At 43.3% G+C, this 25,183-nt stretch overlaps 1 protein-coding gene across 4 annotated transcripts in view; it reads left to right on the forward strand.

The window, feature by feature from the left end:
• DCAF17 (DDB1 and CUL4 associated factor 17) overlaps positions 1–25,183 on the forward strand; it is a 155,914-nt gene that overhangs the window by 14,904 nt on the left and 115,827 nt on the right. For all 4 annotated transcript variants that reach the window (XM_029605757.1, XM_029605759.1, XM_029605760.1 and 1 more), the window contains exon 3: positions 20,588–20,691. In XM_029605757.1, the coding sequence (XP_029461617.1) occupies positions 20,588–20,691 (104 nt within the window). The remainder of the gene's footprint in view (positions 1–20,587; positions 20,692–25,183) is intronic.

A 25,183-nucleotide genomic window follows, 5' to 3' on the forward strand; every position in this document is an offset into this window, starting at 1 on the left:
ATCAGAGCCTGGGTGCGTATGGGAGTGAGAATGGAGTCTTGAATGTGTGTGGGTGAGAATGGAAGCCTGGGTTTGTGTGTGTGGATGAGAATGGGAGCCTGGGTTTGTGTGTGTGGGTGAGAATGGGAGCCTGAATGTGTGTGTGTGTGTGTGTGTGGGTGAGAATGGGTGCTTGAATGTGTGTGTGTGTGTGTGTGGGTGAGAATGGGTGCTTGAATGTGTGGGTGTGTGTGGGTGTGTGTGGGACCTTGTGGGTGTGGGACCTTGTGTGTGGGTGGGTGTGGGACCTTGAGTGTGGGTGTGTGTGGGACCTTGAATGTGGGTGTGTGTGGGACCTTGAATGTGGGTGTGTGGGACCTTGTGGGTGTGTGTGACCTTGAATGTGTGTGGGTGTGTGTGACCTTGAATGTGGGTGGGTGTGTGTGTGGGTGTGTGTGTGTGGGACCTTGAATGTGGGTGTGTGTGTGGGACCTTGAATGTGGGTGTGTGTGTGTGACCTTGAATGTGGGTGTGTGTGTGTGTGTGTGTGTGTGTGAGACCTTGAATGTGGGTGTGTGTGTGTGGGACCTTGAATGTGTGTGTGGGACCTTGAATGTGTGTGTGTGTGGGTGAGAATGGGTGCCTGGATGTGCGTCTGTGTGTGCATAAGAATATAAGCCTGGGGAGGGGTGAGAAAGTGAGAGCTTGTATGTATGTCTGCAGAGAATGTGAGCTTGGGGCGGGGCGGGAGAGGAATTAGGAAATGAGCGACAAGGGAAAAAATGGGAAAAAGAGACCAGGACCAACTGATTAGAAAAATACAAAGATCAGACAACAAAGGTAAAAAAAAAAAATATATATATATATAGAGAGAGAGAGAGAGAGATGTTAGCAATTTAAATATTTATTTATTTATTTATTTATTTATTTATTTAGCTATTTTCTATACCGGCTTTCACGACCAGGGGTCACATCAAACCGGTTTACATTGAACAGTTTGTGCATTAAACATAGAACTGGAACAACTAACTGGTGCAGAAAATACAGTTACAATGAACAAGGAATTATACAACTGGGAGAGTGAGAAGAAGAAGAGAGTATAACAATTAATAAAAAATGCATTTACAATGGATTTTTTTTGTCTTCTTTGGGAATGTGCATTTTTTTTGTCTTTGGGAATGTGCATTTTGGGAATGTGCATCTTTGGGAATGTGCATTTTTTTGTCTTCTTTGGGAATGTGCATTCTTATGTTTTTGTATTTTGCTCTTTCTTAAGTATTCCACTGTTCAGAAATTTTAGTTTCTCAGGCTTTCTATTTTGGCTTTATCTGCATATTTCTGTTTCTAATTTATAGTCTCTTATTTCTATATTAGGTAAGGGTCAGTCTCAGTTTTGCCTGTGTGTGTGACGGAAATGCAGTATTTCTAGCATATAGTTTCTCTGTAGTAGTAGTCCATCTTGTTCTGTTATTCCAGTAGGTGATGTATTAATGTTCTAGGGCCTGGTGTAGTATTTGCATTGCTGCTTTTTCATAAGGTTGCTGTTTGAATCCTGAGAGTCAGTGCTGTGACTGTATGGCAAGATTCCAGATGCCTCTTTCTTTGCAAGAGTTTGTTACTTCACAAAATAGCAGTGGAGGGTTATTTTTTGCTGAGATGACACCAGAATTTGAATTTTTTTTTCATGTTACTTGTAATGTGAATTGCCCTAGCTCTGCGCTGCACCTGTTCTGATGATTAATTATATTTTATTGTATTTATGAAGATATCTGGGTTTCTGCAAAGATGGTTCATGAAAGAATACATTAATTTTTGTTTTATTATAAAATTGGATTTGATTGTTTTCTATATTTGAAATAATTGAAGTCAATTATTTTAAAGTTTCATACATGACACATAATGGCTGTTGCAAACTACTTAGAAAGCCATTCTAGGGTGCAGTATATGGCATTATTTATCAGTAAGAAAACAACTAGTAGACCTGCATGCCTTGTGCCCACCAAAAAAATCAATTCTGGCTACGCCACTGCCCCGGGGTCTGGGGAATTTGGAGAAGGAGTGCTCCGAGCAGGCCTCTCCGGGTCCCAACCCAAATAAGAAAGCTCTGGTACATCCCAAGAGTCTGGACTGATCCGTGCACATACAGGGAAAGGAAAATTTGTTCTTACCTGATAATTTTCGTTCCTGTAGTACCACGGATCAGTCCAGAGTCCCACTCGCTTTATGCATAGAGGTAACGGAGAGTCGCTCGTTCAGCCTTTGTGTATTTAGAGTCTGCAGATCAGTTTTGTTCTGTGTTCCGTGGGTTCTGTTCCCATTTGGGGTTAGTGAGCCAGTTTAGGAGTTGTTAGTTACTCTGGTTTTGATCCATTTTGCTTTGATACTGATTAATAATGACGGACTGTAGGTGGCACCTCAGGGTTTAGGGCAAAGCCCGCCAAAACTTTCTCTGTCTCCATCTGCTGGAGGGGAGGCAAAACCCAGGAGTCTGGACTGATCCATGGTACTACAGGAATGAAAATTCAGGTAAGAAATTTTCCCGTCTCTTAACTTGGTGTTCGGCTTTCCTTGGTGTTTCCCGTCTCTTAACTTGGTGTTCGGGGAGTTCTGTGAAGTGGGGAGGTAGTGCAGGAATGGTGGGTTGAGCATAAGAAAATGCCATACTGGGTCAGACCAAGGGTCCATCAAGCCCAGCATCCTGTTTCCAACAGTGACCAATCCAGGCTGTAAGAACCTGGCAAGTACCCAAAAACTAAGTCTATTCCATGTTACCATTGCTAATGGCAGTGGCTATTCTCTAAGTGAACTAAGTGAAATAGAGGGGAATGGAGTAGATGTAACTCCATTTACAGTAGAGAATGTATGGGAAGAGCTGGGGAAACTGAAAGTAGACAAAGCCATGGGGCCTGATGAAGTTCATCCCAGGATACTGAGGGAGCTCAGAGATGTTCTGGCGGGTCTGCTGTGTGACCTGTTCAATAGATCCCTAGAAACGGGAGTGGTGCCAAGTGATTGGAGAAGAGCGGTGGTGATCCCGCTTCACAAGAGTGGAAACAGACAGGAGGCTGAAAACTACAGACCCATTAGCCTCACCTCGGTGGTGGGAAAAGTAATGGAATCGCTGTTAAAAGAAGGAATAGTGAACTATCTACAGTCGGAAGAATTGCTGGACCAGAGGCAGCATGGATTCACCAGGGGAAGATCCTGTCAGACAAATCTGATTGACGATTTTGACTGGGTAACCAAGGAAATGGATCAACGAAGATCACTCGATGTCATCGACTTGGACTTCAGCAAGGCTTTTGATACGGTCCCGCACAGGAGACTGGTGAATAAAATAAGAAGCTTAGGAGTGAGTGCCAAAGTGGTGGCCTGGATTGCAAACTGGTTGACGGACAGAAGACAATGTGTGATGGTAAATGGAACTTACTCTGAAGAGAGAGCGGTGTTGAGCGGAGTGCCGCAGGGGTTGGTGTTGGGACCGGTCCTGTTCAATATCTTTGTAAGCGACATTGCGGAAGGGATAGAAGGTAAGGTTTGTCTTTTTGCGGATGACACTAAAATCTGCAATAGAGTGGACACGCCGGAAGGAGTGGAGAGAATGAGATGGGATCTAAGGAAGCTAGAAGAGTGGTCAAAGATATGGCTGCTGAGATTCAATGCCAAGAAGTGCAGAGTCATGCATATGGGGTATGGAAATCCAAATGAACTGTATTCGATGGGGGGAGAAGGGCTGATGTGCACGGAGCAGGAGAGAGACCTTGGGGTGATAGTGTCTAATGATCTGAAGTCGGCGAAACAATGTGACAAGGCGATAGCTAAAGCCAGAAGAATGCTGGGCTGCATAGAGAGAGAAATATCGAGTAAGAAAAGGGAAGTGATTATCCCCTTGTACAGGTCCTTGGTGAGGCCTCAACTGGAATACTGTGTTCAGTTCTGGAGACCCTATCTCCGAAGGGACAGAGACAGGATGGAGGCGGTCCAGAGAAGGGCGACCAAAAAGGTGGAGGGTCTTTCATCGAATGACTTATGAGGAGAGATTGAAGAATCTAAATATGTACACCCTGGAGGAAAGGAGGAGCAGAGGTGATATGATACAGACTTTCAGATACTTGAAAGGTTTCAACGATCCAAAGACAACGACAAACCTTTTCCGTCAGAAAAAAATCAGCAGAACCAGGGGTCAAGATTTGAAGTTCCAGGGAGGAAGACTCAGAACTAATGTCAGGAAGTATTTCTTCACGAAGAGGGTGGTGGATGCCTGGAATGCCCTTCCAGAGGAAGTGGTGAAGACCAGAACTGTGAAGGACTTCAAAGGGGCGTGGGATAAACACTGTGGATCCATAAAGTCTAGAGGACATGAATGAAAAGCGGGTGGCTCGTGGGAATGACGGCTACTACCTGGAGATAATACCCTTATTCAATAAACATACACACGATTAATGCGACTCCAACATTGCTCCAAGCTTCAACGGCAAGAGGAAATGTGGAAAAAGATTTGTATTCACAAAAACGGGGAGTAGCTTGCTTGTTACGGCGGTACTACGCCAAACCAAATAAGCTTGATACTTCACTTTCAATGCATAACCAGCATAGCTCTCTGCTTCTACGGCAGGGGAGAAAGTCTGATACTACGTGCATATCCAGCATAGCTCTCTGCTTCTACGGCAGGGGAGAAAGTCTGATACTACGTGCATATCCAGCATAGCTCTCTGCTTCTACGGCAGGGGAGAAAGTCTGATACTTCATGCAAATCCAGCATAGCTCTCTGCTTCAATGGCAGGGGGGAATGAAGAAAAGGGGATCTATATACAGACAACAACCAACAGGGACTGAGTCGCATAGTCTGGATAGACAAATGGGCATGGGTGTAGCTTGCTTATTGCTGCTAGATATTACACTTAGATGCAGCTCCAACACTGCTCTGGTGGGGGTGGAAGGGAAATAGAACCAAAGGGTTACTAAGAGCCAAGAGTAACAGATAAGTATGAGAGAAAAATAAAAAGTGCGAAGCTTGCTGGGCAGACAAGATGGGCCGTTTGGTCGTCTTCTGCCATCATTTCTATGTTTCTGTCTATAGCAGGTAATGGACTTCTCATTCAAGAACTTATCCAATCCTTTTTTAAACACAGCTATACTAACTGCACTAACCAAATCCTCTGGCAACAAATTCCAGAGTTTAATTGTGCGTTGAGTAAAAAAGAACTTTCTCCGATTAGTTTTAAATGTGCCCCATGCTAACTTCATGGAGTGCCCCCTAGTCTTTCTACTATCCGAAAGAGTAAATAACCGATTCACATCTACCCGTTCTAGACCTCTTATGATTTTAAACATCTCTATCATATCCCCCCTCAGCCGTCTCTTCTCCAAGCTGAAAAGTCCTAACCTCTTTAGTCTTTCTTCATAGGGGAGTTGTTCATTCCCCTTATCATTTTGGTAGCCCTTCTCTGTACCTTCTCCATCGCAATTATATCTTTTTTGAGATGCGGCGACCAGAATTATACACAGTATTCAAGGTGCGGTCTCACCATGGAGCGATACAGAGGCATTATGATATTTTCCGTTTTATTCACCATTCCCTTTCTAATAATTCCCAACATTGTTTGCTTTTTTGACTGCTGCAGCACACTGAACCGACGATTTCAATGTGTTATCCACTATGATGCCTAGATCTTTCTTGGGTTGTAGCACCTAATATGGAACCCAACATTGTGTAATTATAGCATGGGTTATTTTTCCCTATATGCATCACCTTGCACTTATCCACATTAAATTTCATCTGCCATTTGGATGCCCAATTTTCCAGTCTCACAAGGTCTTCCTGCAATTTATCACAATCTGCTTGTGATTTAACTACTCTGAACAATTGTGTGTCATCTGCAAATTTGATTATCTCACTCGTCTTATTTCTTTCCAGATCATTTATAAATATATTGAAAAGTAAGGGTCCCAATACAGATCCCTGAGGCACTCCACTGCCACTCCCTTCCACTGAGAAAATTGTCCATTTAATCCTACTCTGTTTCCTGTCTTTTAGCCAGTTTGCAATCCACGCAAGGACATCGCCACCTATCCCATGACTTTTTACTTTTCCTAGAAGCATCTCATGAGGAACTTTGCCAAACACCTTCTGAAAATCCAAGTATAATACATCTACCGGTTCACCTTTATCCACATGTTTATTAACTCCTTCAAAAAAAGTGAAGCAGATTTGTGAGGCAAGACTTGCCCTGTGTAAAGCCATGCTGACTTTGTTCTATTAAACCATGTCTCTCTATATGTTCTGTGATTTTGATGTTTAGAACACTTTCCACTATTTTTCCTGGCACTGAAGTCAGGCTAACCGGTCTGTAGTTTCTCGGATCGCCCCTGGAGCCCTTTTTAAATATTGAGGGTTACATTTGTTATCCTCCAGTCTTCAGGTACAATGGATGTTTTTAATGATAGGTTTCAAATTTTTACTAATAGGTCTGAAATTTCATTTTTTAGTTCCTTCAGAACTGGGGTGTATACTATCCGGTCCAGGTGATTTACTACTCTTCAGTTTGTCAATCAGGCCTACCACATCTTCTAGGTTCACCATGATTTGATTCAGTCCATCTGAATCATTACCCATGAAAACCTTCTCCATTACGGGTACCTCCCCAACATCCTCTTCAGTAAACATCGAAGTAAAGAAATCATTTAATCTTTCCGCGATGGCCTTATCTTCTCTAAGTGCCCCTTTAACCCCTCGATCATCTAACGGTCCAACTGACTCCCTCACAGGCTTTCTGCTTCGGATATATTTAAAAAAAGTTTTTACTGTGAGTTTCTGCCTCTACAGTCAACTTCTTTTCAAATTCTCTCTTAGCCTGTCTTATCAATGTCTTACATTTTAACTTGCCAACGTTTATGCTTTATCCTATTTTCTTCTGTTGGATCCTTCTTCCAATTTTTGAATGAAGATCTTTTGGCTAAAATAGTTTCTTTCACCTCCCCTTTTAACCATGCCGGTAATCATTTTGCCTTCTTTCCACCTTTCTTAATGTGTGGAATACATCTAGACTGTGCTTCTAGAATGGTATTTTTTAACAATGACCACGCCTCTTGGACATTTTTTACTTTTTTAGATGTTCCTTTCAGTTATTTTCTAACAAAGCTCTGGCTGTTGTTTAGCCCCCCAAAATTCAGCTGTTTAGCCCCCTCCTGTTTACTCACAACCTCAGCATCTATAATTATTAGGTTTACTAAACATTGTTTAGATAAGCTCCTCTCCCAGGCTTCTCTCCTTTTGGCACATGGTAGGCCACAAGTTGATTTTGCGCGTTTTCCATTGTGGCCGTTGGCATACACCTGCGTTTCCAGTTTGGTGCCCAACTTCGATGTCTTTTTTTTTTTTTTTTGTGTCAGATATGCAGCCTAGGTGCGTATACTTGCGTGCAGATTTTCTGTGTCTATTTTGGGCATGGGTTTTGTGCGCGGTTAATCTAGGCACAAGCTTTTACCATTTTGCACGCTAACAACCATAGTGCTCGCGGTGAAGAAGCCTAAGCGCTTATCCATGTGTTCTGCATACCGCATCAGAGCCATTCAGCCAGAGCTTTCTTTAAGCATGCGTCAGCACTGTCTGGATGCTCAGGGAGATTTACTTCCTTCTGATTTTGCCAACAATGGTCCATTTCCTTGGTCTGCGGGGAATGGGACCGAGGGCAGCATGATGGGGGGATCCACGGACCAACTTGTCAGGAGACACTTGTTCTCAGGATGTCAGCTTTGGACCTATGGGGCCTGGAATGGACCCAACCTTTTCCTTGGTAGAATTCTTCCAGGGATTGCAGACCTTTCTACAGGGGCAGTTTTCTGAGTCAGCAGTGCCTGCTAATGTAGGTCCATGCACTCAGTGCTCCTCCATCTGTCTCCATGGTCAAGTGCTGTGGTGCAGCGTGGTCTGACAAGGCTTGAATGCAGGTGCAGCAAGGTGATACCGATAATAATGGTGGTGGCTCTCCCGGTGAGGAAGGAGCGATTCCTCCAGATATGGTGCCTTATCGAACTCTTCTCCATTTCTTTCATAGAGATGAGTTGTTGAGTTAGATCTCTCCGACCTTAAAGACCCTCGGAGTGGCTGGATCTGACTCCTTGGGGATGCAGAAGGAGGATCCCATTTTGGTCACCCTACGCAAGGCTCCTTTTTTCTTTCCCCTCCTGGATGCAATCCAAGAGTTGATTGATATGGAATGGAGTGTGCCAGAGGCGTCCTTTAAAAGAGGATGTATTTTGGGTGTATACCCCTTGGATTTGCTGGCCAGAGAGCAGTTGTGTTTCCCTAAGGTAGATGCCTTGGCGTGTTCTGTCACAAAATGTACCATCATCCTGGCAGAGGAAGGTGCTGCATTGAAGGATGCTCAGGATAGAAGGATCGAGGCTATCCTAAAGCAAGCCTTTGAGGCAGTGACGATGAACTTACAAATTGCTTTTTGTTGCAATTTGGTAGCTCAGGCTTCCTTTCATCTTTGTCAAGATTCTGCTAGCATCGTGTCCAATCTATTATAGAACCAGGGGCTGCCTTCTTAGCTAATGCGGGCTGTATCTTGGTTCACACAGCTGCCAGATAAGCTGCTTTTGGTTTCTGCAACCAGGCGACAGCTGTGGCTGCACAATTAGTCAGCGGATACTATTTCAAAGACCAATTTTACCAATCTGCCCTTCAAAGGCTTGCTTTTGTTTGGCAGTGAATTAGGAAAACTGGCAAGTAAATAGGGTGAGACACTCATTTGCTAGAGGATGAAACCCATTGCCTGGTCTTTTCATGCAGGTAGCTGCTCTCGAGACTACCAATGTTTTCAGCCTTATAGGGAAGGTTCTTCCCAGAGGTCCTGTCCCTTCTGCAGGTCTCAGTCCTTTCATCCCCAAGGGCCTCGAAAGGATGCGGGCTCCGGAGGTGAAGCCCCTCTGTCTTCCCACTCAAAGTTAGCGGGCTCACCTCATGGTGCAGGAGGTAAGTGGTTGTCTGTTCCGTCTTTATCACAAGTGGGTCCAGATTACTTCAGATCAATGGGTTCTCGAAGTGGTTCGGAACAGGTATGCTCTCAAATTTCATCTCATTCCTCCAGATGCTTTTATGGTCTCTCCATACAACTCCCCTCAGAAGAGGGCAAAGTTACAAAGGCTGTTTAACCCAACCGCGGTGATTCCCATTCCCAAATAAGCAAAATTCGGGCCGTTTTTCCATTAATTTTGTCATGCCCAAGAAGGAAGGGTCGTTTCGGCCCATACTGGATCTCAAGGGCATCAACCGACATTTGAGTTGCACATTTCAGGATGGAAGCGGTGCGCTCTATCATAATGGCAGTACAAGCAGGGGAGTACCTAATGTCTGTAGATCTGACGGAGGCAAATCTGCGTATTCCCATCCGTCAGGAAATCAATGGTTCCTCTGGTTTGCTATTCTGGATCGTCCTTACCAGTTTCAGATCTTGCCTTTCGGGCTAACCACAGCACCCAGGACCTTTTCCAAGGTCATGGTGGTGGTAGTGACGGCCCTCCGCGAGGAGGGCATTCTAGTTCACCCCTATGTGGATGACTAGTTGATTTGAGCCAAGGATGTACAAGAGAGTCTTTGCACCTCCTGCAGGGTGGTTTCCTTGCTACAGGAGCTAAGCTGGGTGGTGAATCTGGCCAAGAACAATTTACAACTCTCTCAGACCCTGGAGTATCTCTGGGTTCAGTTCGATACAATGTAGGGCAGAATATTTCTGCTTGAGTCTCCAATCTGTATGTTGATGCAGGTTCGATCCCTGTGGAACGCTGTATGCCCAGCCATGTGGTCTTATCTATAAGTCCTGGAGTGGATGGCTGCCACATTAGAAGTGGTTCCTTGGGCAAGGGCTCATATGCACCCTCTTCAGCGTGCATTGGTCCCCTCGATAGCGTCCGCAATTGCAGAACTATGCAATGAGGCTGCTTCTTCCATTAGAGATGAGGTTCCAGTTGGACTGGTGGTTAGAGGCGGATCATCTCAGGAAGGGAATTTCCCTGAAGATGCTGGATTGGTTCGTACTCACGACAAATGCAAGCCTCTGGGGCTGGGGACTCACTGTCAGGAGTTGGTGGTACAAGGGCACTGGAATGCAGCAGAGTGGCAGTGGAACATAGACAGACTTGTAGGCACGAATGGTTCAATTAGCGTGCCTGCAGTTCGCGGAGCAGCTACAGGCTCAGAAAGTCCGGATAAGAACATAAGAAATTTGCCATGCTGGGACAGACCAAGGGTCCATCAAGCCCAGCATCCTGTTTCCAAAAGAGGCCAAAAACCAGGCCACAAGAACCTGGCAATTACCCAAACACTAAGAAGAATCCATGCCACTGATGCAATTAATAGCAGTGGCTAATCCCTAAGTATAATTGATTAATAGCCATTAATGGACTTCTCCTCCAAGAACTTATCCAAACCTTTTTTAAACCCAGCTACACTAACTGCACTAACTACCTTCTCTGGCAACAAATTCCAGAGCTTTATTGTGCGTTGAGTGAAAAAGAATTTTCTCCGATTAGTCTTAAATGTGTTACTTGCTAACTTCATGGAATGCCCCCTAGTCCTTCTATTATTCGAAAGTGTAAATAACCGAGTCACATCTACTCGTTCAAGACCTCTCATGATCTTAAAGACCTCTATCATATCCCCCCTTAGCCGTCTCTTCTCCAAGCTGAACAGCCCTAACCTCTTTAGCCTTTCCTCATAGGGGAGCTGTTCCATCCCCTTTATCATTTTGGTTGCCCTTCTCTGTACCTTCTCCATCGCAACTATATCTTTTTTAAGATGCGGTGACCAGAATTGTACACAGTATTCAAGGTGCGGTCTCACCATGGAGCGCTACAGAGGCATTATGACATTTTTCCGTTCTATTCACCATTCCCTTCCTAATAATTCCTAACATTCTATTTGCTTTTTTGACTGCTGCAGCACACTGAGCCGACGATTTTAAAGTATTATCCACTATGATGCCTAGATCTTTTTCCTGGGTGGTAGCTCCTAATATGGAACCTAACATCGTGTAACTACAGCAAGGGTTATTTTTCCCTATGTGCAACACCTTGCACTTGTCCACATTAAATTTCATCTGCCATTTGGATGCCCAATCTTCCAGTCTTGCAAGGTCCTCCTATAATGTATCACAGTCTGCCTGTGATTTAACTACTCTGAATAATTTTGTATCATCCTCACTAGTTGTATCATCCTCACTAGTTGTATCATCCTCACTAGTTGTATCAACCTCACTAGTTGTATTCCTTTCCAGATCATTTATATATATATTGAAAAGCACCGGTCCCAATACAGATCCCTGAGGTACTCCACTGTTTACCCTTTTCCACTGAGAATATTGACCATTTAATCCTACTCTCTGTTTCCTGTCTTTTAACCAGTTTGTAATCCACGAAAGGACATCGCCTCCTATCCCATGACTTTTTAGTTTTCGTAGAAGCCTCTCATGAGGGACTTTGTCAAACGCCTTCTGAAAATCCAAATACACTACATCTACCGGTTCACCTTTATCCACATGTTTATTAACCCCTTCAAAAAAATGAAGCAGATTTGTTAGGCAAGACTTCCCTTGGGTAAATCCATATTGACTGTGTCCCATTAAATCATGTCTTTCTATATGCTCTACAATTTTGATCTTGAGAATAGTTTCCACTATTTTTCCCGGCACTGAAGTCAGGCTCACTGGTTTATAATTACCTGGATCGCCCCTGGAGCCTTTTTTAAATATTGGGGTTACATTGGCCAGTCTTCAGGTACAATGGATGATTTTAATGATAGGTTACAAATTTTAACTAACAGATCAGAAATTTCATTTTTGAGTTCCTTCAGAACCCTAGGATGCATACCATCCGGTCCAGGTGATTTGCTACTCTTTAGTTTGTCAATCTGGCCTACTACATCTTCCAGGTTCACAGTGATTTCGTTCAGTTCGTCTGAGTCATCACCCCTGAAAACCATCTCCGGAACTGGTATCTCCCCAACATCCTCATTAGTAAACACGGAGGCAAAGAATTCATTTAGTCTTTCTGCAATGGCCTTATAATATCCAACAATGCAATGATGATGGCTTACATCAATCATCAGGGTGGAACCAAGAGTCAACAGGTGTCACAGGAGACAGGTGTGCTCATGGTGTGCCGGAAAGGACAATATCTGAGCAGATTTCCTCAGCAGGAGACACTTGGACCCATGAGAATGGGAGCAGGCGGATGAAGCCTTTCAACTTTTGCTGAACTGCTTGGGCCTACTGGAACTAGACCTGTTGGCAAACCTCAACAATGCAAAGGTTCCATGCTTCTTCAGTCACAGGCAGAAACCAAAAGCGATGGGCATAGACTATCTCGTTCAGGAGTGGTCACGTGGCACCCTATTATCTGCATTTCCACCCTGGCCTTTTGATAGGCAGGCTGGTACAGAAGATTGCAAATCAAACTAACACCATTCTTTTAGTGACTCCGGATTGGGCTCGAAGGCCGTGGTACGCCGATCTCCAAACACTTCTGGTGGGCAGTCCCCTCCGGCTACCATCTCGGACGGATCTATCACGTCAGGGGCCCATTCTGCACAAGCATCCAGGCCGATTCTGTCTTGGTCATTGAAAGGGCTCAGATGCTAAAGCATGGTTATTTGCCTGCTGTAATTTCAATTCGTCTTCAGGCCCAGAAATATTCTACTTTAGCTTATGATAGTTTGGAGGGTCTTTGAGGCCTGGTGTTCTGAGCGAGGTACTTAACCACTTGAGGTGGAAATTCTTTGCTTTGCTTTGCAGCAGGGACCTGTCCTTCAAGAAGATCCGACTCTGTTTTGTCTTATGGTATGGCCCTTGAGAGGTCTCACTTGTTGAAGTGTGGGTATTCTACTGTGGTGACTGCCACCTTGCTACGAGTATGAAAATTCTCCACTTCCTTGGCCTGTGTATGGGTTTGGTGAGTGTTTGCGGCTTTCTGTGAGGATTGAGGAGTGTTTACTTGTTTAGTTAGCATCCCACTCACTTTGGAATTTTTGCAGGATAGGTTGAATAAAGGGTTGGTCCTTAATTCCTTAAAGGTACAGGTAGCGGCTCTTGCCTGATTCAAAAATCAGGTCAATGGTGAATCCTTATTGCCTCATCCTGATGTGGCCTGATCCTTGAGGGGAGTGAAATATCTTCGTCCTCCCTTGCAGTTACTGGGACCCTTGTGGAGTCTTAATCTGGTTTTGGAATTTTTGGCGGTTCAGGCCTTGTCTGTCAGGAATCGTTCCTTCGGGTGACTCCAGGAGCGATTCAACTGCATACTGTTCCTTCTTTCTTGCCTAAAGTCTCAGATTTTCACTTGAATCAGTCGGTTTCCTTGCAGTCTCTGGATAAGGAAAGAGATGTGGAGGAATATCGCTTGTTGTGTCCCATGGATGTTAAGAGACGTCTTGAGGTATCTGGAGGTTTCTAAGCCTTTCCAAAAGACGGATCACCTGTTTGTCCTTCATGGTGGAGGTAGGCCACAGTAGCTCACTGGATTAAGGAGGTAGTCACAGCTATGTATGTGGCCACTGAAAAGCCATTGTATACTCAGGTTAGGGCTCATTCCACTAAGGCTCAGGCAGTGTCGTGGATGGAGGTTAGATTATCTCCCTTCTAAGTTTGCCAAGCTGCCACGTGGTTCTCCTTACACACCTTTTCCAGGTATGATTGTCTGGATGTGCAGGCCCAAGAGGATGCAGCATTTGCATGGGCAGTTTTGACTGGACCGCGGGCAGCTTCCCACCCTGTTCTGGAGTAGTTTTGGTACTTCCCACTGGACCTGAACCTATCTGTGTGCTAGGAAATTAGAAATTACTACTTTTCTGATAATTTCCTTTTCCTTAATATAGAAAGATGGGTTCAGCTTCCTGCCCTTGGCTGCCATATGTTTGTGTTTATAGTCCTCCTGGGTGACTACATGTTCTAGGGCTTACTGGTAAGTATGACTCCAGTTCCTAGACTATTGTTATTATATTTCTTGTCTGAGCTCAGTGTTTTATGTTGGCTGAGTATTGAAATGGTTATCTGTTTTTAATCAAGTTTTTGCTAGTCTGTCCACAGTTGCTTTTGAAGAGAATACTGACTGGCTGATGTCACTGTAGGAGTATATATATACTGTGATGTCAGTTTGCTCTGTCTCTATCTGCTGGTAGAGGTGCATAATCCACTGGTGCCGAACCCATCTGTCTATATTAAGGAAACAGAAATTATCAGGTAAGAAGTAACTTCTCATTATCTTATCCTTCAATGAATTCCAGAGCTTAATTGTGTGTTGAGTGAAAAAGAAAAATCAGATTTGTTTTAATTGTGCTTGTTCTGTCCCCAGCAGTGGGTACATGTTTGTACCTGTCTATATTGTAGTTTCTGTGTTTAGTGCAATCCTCCCTTCTGAGGATTCTTAATACTGAAGCATTGTTTGTAACCTATGATAAAAATCTGTGAGCCTTTGTCTTTAAGAGGCCCCCCCCTCCATTTTCTCTCACCATCAGGAGAGCTTGAATCCTAAGCAACCTAACTTAAGTATTCCAGGGTGCCTTATAGGTTCAAAGGACTGCCCTTCATGCCCCCCCTGTGTTACATGGTTCTTAGGGGACAGGGTCCAATGGCAGCGAGCCTGCCTCTAGCTTGTGGAGGTGTTTCTTTTTGCAGCTCTCGAGGAGAGTTAGTTGCTCCAAGCTTGCGTCTGATTAACGCTGCGCTCCCCCCTGAAATGGATTGGGTTTCACCCTCCCTCTTATTGCCATCTTCTATGGATAAATCAGCCTCATATTCCCCTCATCCTTCCCACCTCTACAATAACTAACTCCTGCAACACAAGAAACTCCCTTCTCACTTCTCTTGTCATAATTCAAGTTACTAAAGATTCTTGCCTGGGGCTTGCACCTGAAGTGCAACAATTGAGTAAAATTTACTTGTACAATAAACAATTTCAGACTTACAGAATCTTTGTCATGAGGACTGATTGGGGGGAAAGTTTAGCTGCCTGGGTAATAAAACATAAATGTTTTATTTGAGCCAGAACAGTGCTACTTGCTAACTTCATGGAGTGTCTCCTAGTCTTTGTATTAAAAAAAAAAAAAAAATAACAGATACACATTTACTCGTTGTATTCCACTCATGATTTTATAGATCTTTATCATATTCCCCCCAGCTGTCTCTTCTCCAAGCTGAACAGCCCTAACCTTTTTAGCCTCCCCTCATAGGGGAGCTGTCCATACACTTTATCATTTTGGTCAACTTTCTCTGTACCTTTTTCCAGTTCTGCTAGGTGTTTTTTAAGATGTGGTAATCACAACTGCACACTGTACTCTAGGTGCAGTCCCACCATGGAGCAATAGAGGTATTAATACATTCTCTGTTTTATTCTACATTTCTTTCTTAATTCCTAACATTGTTTGCTTTTTTTGTCTGCTGCCGTACACTGAGCCAAGGATTTCAAAGTATTGTCCACTATGAAGCCCAGATCCTTTCCTCTGTGGTCACGCCTAATATGGAACCTAACTTCATGTAACTAAAATGTGAACATAACATAAGTTGCCATACTGGGTCAGACCAAGGGTCCATCAAGCCCAGCATCCTCTTTCCAAAAGTGGCCAGTTCAGGTTACAAGTACCTGGCAAATACCCAAATATTAAATAGATCCCATACCACTAATGCCAGTAATAGCAGTGGCTGTTCCCTAAGTCAACTTGATTAATAGCAGTTTATGGTCTTCTTCAGGAACTTATCCAAACCCAGCTTCATTAACTGCCCTAATCAGATCTTCCAGTAACAAATTCTAGAGCTTAATTGTCGGTTGAATGAGAGAAATGTCTCCGATTTGCTAACATGGAGTGCCCCCTAGTGCTTCTGTAAACTGAAACAGTAAACAACCTATTCACATTTACCCTTTCTAGTCCTCTCATGAGGTTATAGACCTCTATCATATCTCCCCTCAGCCATCTCTTCTCCAAGCTGAACAGTCCTAACCTCTTCTCTGTACTTTCCTTATATGCATCACTTTGCACTTGTCCAGATTAGATTTCATCTGTTGTTTGCATGCCTAGCCTCAAGTCTCGCAAGGACCTCCTATGTTTAAGGTGGTGGTGGGACATCCAAGCAGGAATTTGATAGGGTAATATCTGGGACTGGATTCCTAATGAAAATTCTGGTATAGAGAGAGTAAATCTGGGAATCATCAGCATAAAGATATTGAAAACCTTTAGAGGACATCAGAGCACCAAGGGAATTAGTAGAGGAGAAGAGGGCCCAGGACAGAACCGTGGGGCACATCAATTGATAGTGGAATGGTAGTAGAGGAGGATCTGCCAGAGAATACATCAAAAGCGTGATGGGAGAGGTAAGAGGAGAAACCAGACAGGACAGAGCCTGAAATCCAAGTGAGGACACAGTATCAAGGAGTCGGTGGTGATTAACAGTATCAAAAGCAGTAGATAAGTCAAGGAGGATAAGGACTGAGTAAAGGCCTTTTATTTTAGCCATAAATAGATCATTGGAGAATTTGGCAAGGGCTGTTTCTATGGAATATAGAGGGAGAAAACCAGACTGGAGAGAATCAGAAATGGCTTGAGATGAAAAAAGTCACAACAGCAGCAGTGAACAGCATGCTTAATTAGTTTAGAAGTAAAAGAGAGGAAGAAAAAGGGATGATATTTGGCAGGATAGGTAGGTCCAGTGAGTGTTAGGAGTGATGTGATCACACCATGTTTGAAGGCAACAGGAACAGTAGCAGTTGAGCATGATGAGACAGATGGAAGGAATGACTGTAGTGGAGATAGAGCTGAGGAATTGGATATAAATGGAGTCAGGAGAAGAAGTAGTTTGGAGGAGGAGAGATGTTGGGCAGTTTCTTCCGTTGTGATTTCAGAAAAGAGGGGAGAGTATGGAGGAAGCCGGGGAAGGGTAGAGGAAAGAAGTTGGAGAGGGGGAGGTAGAGGTGACCTAGTTGTTAACTTCAGACTAATTTTGTGAATATTGTCATAGATGTAGTCAGTCATAGTCTAGGCAGAGCGTGAAAGGTGGGAGGGAAGTAAATGAAGTTTGAGGCGGGCTGATGAGGGCTGAATGCAAGAGAGTTTGTTAGATGGATGTCGTAGACTTGTTTGGCAAGTGCAGTAGCAGACTGGAAGGAGGTCAGCTTGAATTTGAAATGTATGAAGTCTGCATGGGATTTTAGCCAGAGGCATTTTGCAGAGCAGGCACAGAAATGTAAGTGAATTCTAGGGGTGAGCAGGGCTGGTGTGGCCTATTAGGCGAACTAGGCAGTTGCCTCGGGCACTGACCCTTAGAGGGCGCCGAAGAGCAGCCATATGGAGCCGTGAGTGGAGCCTATCCTGCTTGCAGCAGAGGAATAGAGATTCGGCGGGCTGCAATCAGTGCCCATCCTGCTTGCAGCCCAAAAGAAGCATACACAGCAGGTGTGAATGCGGTAGGAGCCGGGGCCGAGACTTGTTGGGGGGGGGGGGGGGGGGGGCAGAGGCGAAGCATAAGGCTCACCTTCGGCACCTAATACCCTTGCACCAGCCCCGGACGTCAGCCAAAGCTGGGGTTTGGTGTGCCTTACAGGATAGGTAAGTGGCAGGACAAGAGTGTCTAAAGCAGAGGAGAGTACAGTGTTATAAGAAGAAACTGCTTCATCAAGTGACTCAGTGTAGTGGAGGAAAGGAGATAGGAAACAATAGTGTAGAGGATACGAGGGTGACAGCCTAGAGATTCCTGAAGGTGTTGGTGTGAGTGGATGAGGCTCTGGGGAGGGTGGTTTAGTATGAAAGCTATCAGATGATAGCCTGAGATAGGAAGAACTGAAGTGGAGAAGTCTGAGTCAGCAGTTGAAGAAAAAGACTAGGTAAAGGCATTGGAGATCAGATGAGGACATTAGAGTCAGAATTGTTATCAATATGGAAGATAGTAGACAAGAATAAGAGAATATTGGTCAAGGAAGAAGGAATACCAGGAATCAAGTCTGAGAAATGAATACATTATTGACTTGGGGAGGGGTGTGGAAGAAACTTGTTGAATTTCAGTTTTGTTTATGTGGGTTTGCTTTGGTCCTGAAAAGAGTGGAGTATGTGTTGAGTGGGGAAATAAAACCTCATTTAAATTTATACAAGTCTGTCGCACTGACATGTGAAAAATGTTCAAGGGGGGGTGTAGACTGTCTTTAGTCACTGTAAGGTTATTTCTGTTCAAGATTTGTTTTGTTTTTTTCTTGGTATGTAATTATTTTAATTGCATACACTTTTTAAAAGCCTACTATTTAATGACTGACTGCTGCTATGAGTTTAGGATATGTGCTTTATGCAAAAGAATTTCATGGGAGATTAGAGAGCAAATACATCCTTTTTAGTATGATTGGGATCGCCTTTTTATTTAGAGCATTTAGGTGTATTTGGAAGTTGGCTAGGTTATTGGGATTACTCATAAATTGTTTGCAGTGAAAGACTTGTTTGCTAAGTCTGAAAAAGAATGCCAAAATTGAATCCGTGTTTACTGATACCTGTACAAGTGTTAAATGTCAAAATATGTCAATAATTGACAAGTCTTGTAATATGATTGTACACAGAATTTTGTATGTTTTTCTTGCTGGGAAGAAAAGGAATGAAGCTGTTTTTTAGGACTTCACAGATAGTGCTAGAAACAGCCCATCTGGCTGATTTGAGCCGGTGAATACTGAAGCAAAACACTCAGCTCACAGCCACACCAACCGTATAGTTTGACCTCTTGTTTTATATAAAATATTCAATATGAACTGATTTTTTTTTTTTTAACTGTCTAAAGTAAAATCTGTAATGTTACTATACTTTTTTTAGGGCTCCTTTTGGGTTTCCAGCACACTTAGAACTGAGGCTGGAACCAGCATATTAGCTAAAATATAATATTGACTCATATGATGGAATGTTTAGCTGGTTAAAAATACATTGGATGTTTTGTGCTACCTATCTTTCACTACAAATGTATTGTAATAAACAAACTGGAGGAGTACTTGTCTTATTGTCTGAAATGCTTTGTTTTCAGTTTGTCACTGGCTAGGCCACTGTCACTTGCAGGATGCAGCAGTGGACAGCCAGGCCAACAAACTGAAATGCTAAGTGCTGGTGGGGTACTCCAGGTTCCACCAGGTGCAGAGGAGCTGCTGCTGCTGCTGCTGACCTGGCTTATGGGGCCACCGAGGGAAAGAAGAGGAGGAGCCTCTTCCCCTGCCAACCCAGAGCAGCTACACGAGGCGTACAAGTCATGGAGTCAGAAAATACACTCTTAAGTTGACTTGGGATTGGGGTGCTTGAATGATTGTGTAACAGTGATTTTCTATTCCATTACAATGGGAGGGTGGGCAGTCAAAAAAAAGGCAAAAATATTACATTTTATTTGATTGTATATTTTACGTGGAAGTGCTGATTTGGAAATTTTAATGGTTCCCTCTTTTGTATGGTCTTGTCCAAGTTAATGATGGCTTCATTCCATTCTGCAGCTGAAAACATGGTTATATTGAAAGCCAAGGAACATTAGCAAGCAGACTGTTATATTTTGTAGATAATAATTAGAGTGTACGCTCAGATTGCAGTGGCATTGCTGCCAAAATCCCTGTCAGGTTAGCTAATTATAAAGTAATCTACCAATGAAATCTGATAACCAGATGACTACTTATTGCCATGGGCTACCTAGCTACCAAATTTCTACTTTCTAGATGACTAAAAATTCATTTTATACTAAAATTTCCTTTTTTATTCAACTTAATAAGCCAAATCGCAAATACTTATTGAGCAGCCATTTTATTAATAGGTTGTGAATCATTAGAGTAGCTTTAACAGAGTGAAGGGCAAGAGAGAAAATTCCTTTTGGTTAGGGCAGTAGAAGCCCAAAATGAGCTTCATCCTGTTTAGTGTCTGCTCAATTTTTAGCTTTATCAACAGAATTTTAAAAATTGTTTGCAAAAGTACACCATTACATTTCTATATGTAATTCAAAGTAAAATCAATATGATAGCCTGCCATATGTCAACTCTGCTAGAGCATCACGTTTTTCTGGACGTTCCACCACATGAATATTATAACCAGAATAGGAAAAAAGCTCAGGCTGCCTGGGTCCCTAAAGCTCTGGCCCTGGCCCATGATGAAAGAAGGATCAGTTAGGCCAGGCCATGGGCCACTGTGGCACTTATTGGTAGGCAGGGCCTATGCCGTGGAGCACTGTTGCCGGTGGGGCTTGACTCAGAAAATCAATGAAGGCTGTCAGCTGGTCAGAGGGAGGACATGGAGGAAAGGAAATAAAAGTTAAAAATATAAAAGTATAAAAAAGGTTAAAAGCCAAAACAAATAGACAAAAAAGCAAAATACTAAAATAAAATAATTTTGCCCTGGCTCTTAAAAGTGTTTTGGTTTGTCCCTAAGTTTAGGAAATATTTGTCACCCCTGATTATAGCTGTAAAGCATTATAAAGAAAGTGCTGTGCATGTCTAAAGCAGAAAACAAGGCCCTCCTTCCTGTATGTTGTACAAAAGAAAATTTACTGGGTGGTGAGGGCATATAGCACTTGAAAACTAGTGGGATTCCTAGAAAAACAAAACCCCTACTTTTTGTATGTTTCAGGGAAGTACCAAGTTTCAAAAGGTTTGGACAAAGCATTCTAAATCTCCTATTGTATATGAAAGAGGACGAATTTATTTTGACAATTACCGATGTTGTTTTAACAGGTAATCCTTTTTACTATAAAATAATGTTATGTAGATATCATTTTAGCACTTGTTTTTAAGCTTTAAAAATACCATGCAGTATGTGATGTTAATAAGCAGTAATTTTTACTACATTGAGTTCCTCCATAGGTTCATGTGGTCTCTGAGCCAGTCCTCTGCCTCATCTTTGTTCTTTGACATGTAATTATTTCAGTTGTCTTACAGTAACTAATCTTACCAATTGAAAAGAATACAACATAATATAAATGCAGAAGACTCCTCTCGTACTCTTCTCCATATATAATCTTGGGGTAGATGGCCTCCTTTCTGGCTTCCATCGCCATGGTAGCGGTGGGGTAGGTGGGTTTTCCTCTCTGGCTCCTTAGCTCTCTGGCTTTTATATGAGAAATTTATACCATATATCTTGCCGTCATTGATTCTAACTTTGGCAAATATAACTTAACAGCAGCATTCTTCATTGTTCAGCCACTGTTGCGAAGAGGAGAAGGAAGTGAATCCCACATAGCTTTGCAATGACTTGGGGCTCGCCCTTTCCTACAAAAAAACCGTGCACAGTAATGTATCCAGCTGCAAGTTATATTTTTTGAAACTGCACAAGGGTTTTAAAGAAGGGGTGATATTTATTTCATCCCTCACTCATATTTTTTATGCATGGACCCCTTGAACTGGATTTTTACTGGAAAGTGCAGTCATTCTACAGCTTTGTTCCAGTTCAAGTATGACAGGGATGATGCAAGAGGGTGGGTAAGAAGGGCAAGCACCCTGGGATGAGGAGGAGCTCACATTACTTTTTTTGAGCCGGTCTGCAAGCTTGTGAGCTGGAAAGGGAAGGGGGAGTGCTGAAAGCAACCCTTGCCTATTGTGCCATTTATCCCGCAACTGCGCTGAAGTCTCTCTTTTTTTTTTTTAATGGATAAATTATCTTTTTAATAGAAAGATCTCATCCATTCTTGATTATTCTCATTTTGTGCAGCTTCAGAAAACATCGGTGATACTAGGATACCTTACAGGCAGATGCTGAATTCACAGGGACAAGAGAGAGTGGGTCACAGACTTAGGGCTGTTTGTGACCCACTGCCACCTTCTCCCACAGAAAGAGTGCCTGCTAACAAGTTATGTTTATGTAGCTCTAGCTTGGGCAGATAAAGTAGTGAGAGGGTTTGACTTTACAGTAAGAGCCAATTTCTTATTTGGTGGGTTCAGAAAAGTAAGGCCATGCATATGGCCATGTGGACCCAGCTGGAGCCAGTGAGGTATGTTATGCTTTGGCTGGGTCAGGGAGTTGTCCAATACCCTTCCCTCAATGAAACCTATCCCTCAATTGATCTTTAAGTGCTGGCCACCCTGGGAGTCCCACCGATATCACACCACTCCAAGGTTAAATTAAAAACTCAACTTTATTTTTCTGGCATGTCCAGCCAGCAACTCTATCCATATTACACTGAGGATATAAAGAGTATACTGAATTATTCAGCATTCATGGGGTACACAGCCAAGTAAAACAATAAACCAGAGCAATAATTTGTATCCTAAAGTTTGGAATACCTCCTTCCCTTTCAAGTCTCCTTCCCTCCATATCCTACTCCAACAGCTTACAGCCTCCTCTCTCAGAACCTTGGGCAATACCCCAAATTGTAACACTTCTTTCCTCTTCACATGGGAACATGTAAAGCACCCACTTCAGTTTATCCACTGCACATAAACTGTTAATGTGGGACATGGTGCTCACATCCCACCCTGAGGGTCCCTTAATAACCCCATAGTTACTCATGGTTTCCTGAGCAACAGATATCTCTTCTTAGTCCTGGTTTCCCTACCCAGCAGTCTGTAGGCTTCTCTGGTATCCTTCACATGCCAGTCCTTTGAAGGGAGTTTCTCCTCTTTTTCTCCTCTCCATCTGCTGGCTGTTTCCTCAGCAGGAGGAAATCCCTTTTCTTTGAAGGAAGAGTCCCTGCAAGGCCTACGCCACACTGGAGGAGCTCCCTGGCACCCATCACCCAGTGGGCTGTCCACTCCAGGCTCCATACATCTTGGAAGTGCCTTCTTTTTCCCAACTGCAACCAAGAGAGAGCCTTCTTGCCAGTTTGACCCATGTTTTTATATCCTCCTAGGCCACCTCCCCCCCCCCCCCCTTACCAATTATGTACTTTTAAAGCTCCTTAAGAGGAAATCTACACTACAACCCTCCTAATAATATTTAAGTTAAAAACATTTCAATGGAACACAAAACAAACAATTGCTCAGCATTATGCCAGTTGCCATCCAGTGGTCACATAGCAGTACTGCCAGCATAATTTTTTTTTTTCCATAAAACCAACAAAGGAGACCCCAGGGTCTTCCCCACCCAGTGCACCTCATATACCAAATCATGGACAGAAACACAACTGGTAACACCCCCCACTCACAGATTTTTAACTAAACTAAATGATTACAGGAGTGGAAGTCTATTCTCCTGTCTAGTAGGTTTACTCATAGCATTAAAACAGAGAATACGACAGTAGATAGAGCATCATTTTTTTTAAATTGAATTTTCATATTTCAGACTGATCCTTCCAAAAATATCTGCTCCTTCCCTATTTTGTAACTAAGGATATCATGCCTTCTTGAATTCTGTTTTGTCGCCACCACTTCCACTTGGAGGCTATTCTACCACCCTTTCTGTTAAGAATTTTCTAATGTTATTTCAGAATCTACCTTTTTTTTTTTTTTTTTAGCTTCGTTATGATCTCTTATTCAAGAATTTTTCTTTCCACTGATAAAGATTTGCTTCTGTGAATTATTTTTATCTCTGCAATATTGGTCAGTGCACATAGCATGAACAGCCCATAAACTTTGCCCTCATTGAGTTCCCCTCACATAGTCCCAGTATATGCCTACAATAATACCCATTCTGCACTCATCCCCTTCTCACTCTCCTGCACTGTCTGTGCATTGCACTATGCTCAGCACATTGTGAGGCAGATTTTATAAATTTGCGCGAGAGTGTACTTTTGTTCGCGCACCAGGCGCGAACAAAAGTACGCTGGATTTTATAAGATACGCGCGTAGCTTATAAAATCCAGGGTTGGCACGCGCAAGGGGGTGCACATTTGTGCAACTTGCGCGTGCCGAGCCCGGCGCACGCTGCTTGTTCCCTCCGAGACCGCTCCGAAATCGGAGCGGCCTCGGAGGGAACTTTCTTTCCACCCCCCCCCCTACCTTTGTTGCCAGATTTACGCCTGCCAGCGGGCTGCTGGTGTGCCATCACCCCACCCGGGGGCTGGTCCGGAGGCCTCGACCACGCCCCCGGGCTGGCGCCACACCCCTGGTCCCGCCCCAAACCGCCCCTGACCTCGGACATGCCCCTGGACATGCCCCCTCCCCGCCCCTTTTACGAAGCCCCGGGGCTTACGCGCGCCGGCAGCCTATGCAAAATAGGCGCGCCGGCACGCGAGTGCCCTGCGCGCGTAAATCCAGTCGGATTTACGCGCGCAGGGCTTTTAAAATCCGGCCCTGTATCTGCTCTATTTACCCATATGTACAATCTACACTAAGTACCTACTGTTACCCCTGCAAAGCCGTATAATGTTTTATTAGCATTATGTATTCATTCTTATGCAAATTGGATTTATTACTTGGATTTATTATCTGCCTTCTTGAATACAAAATTCATCCAAAGCAAGTTTTATTTATTTATTTATTTCTTTTATATACCGACATTCGATCGAGATATCACATCGGTTTCCAGGTAACTAAACGAATAGGGCGAGATCGGCCCTATTTTACATTATAACATGGTAACAATAATAATAATTATAACAGAATTAACAGCAATACATGGAACAAAAGATTATAGTATATAACATATGTACAAAAATGACTTGTTGATAAAACTAATTTAGGGTTGAGGAAAGGAGGGAGGGTTGGGAGGGGGGGGAGAGATACAATAAAGTTGCAATACATTGGAAGCATACAAACAGGTTATTTTCAGCTTTGAACTCTTGTTGGATATAAATAATGATTTCATAAAGCACTTGGTGCAGACCCAGCACTTTATTTGGTAGTCCTTTCCTGGACCACCTCTACTCTGTCTATATCTTTTTGGACTGATTATAGTACTCCAGGTTTGGTTTCATCAGTGTCCTATACAGAGGCATTATTACTTTTTTTTTTTTTTTACTGCTAGTTCTTTTCTTATGCACCTTAGCATTCCTCTGGCTCTGGCCATAGTCTTGTTGCAGTTTTTCTACTTCAGACATCATCAGAAATTGATCACACTAAAGTCTATCCTGTTTAGTGCACATCAGTATTTCAACCTCCATCACGTAAATAAATAAGCAAACATGCTGCGCCCTTAGATTTCTGCACCCTGAATTCATGATGCTACATTTTTGCTTTAAAGCTCAACTGCCAGGTGCTCAACCACTTCTCGATCCTTATTTTCTCTCTCTTAATTCTGTCTACTTCCTCAGAGGTGTCTACCCTTTTACAGATCTTTGTGTTATTTCCAAAA

Source organism: Rhinatrema bivittatum, chromosome 6, assembly GCF_901001135.1.
Source record: "Rhinatrema bivittatum chromosome 6, aRhiBiv1.1, whole genome shotgun sequence".
In the NCBI taxonomy this organism is placed as follows: Eukaryota; Metazoa; Chordata; class Amphibia; order Gymnophiona; family Rhinatrematidae; genus Rhinatrema; species Rhinatrema bivittatum.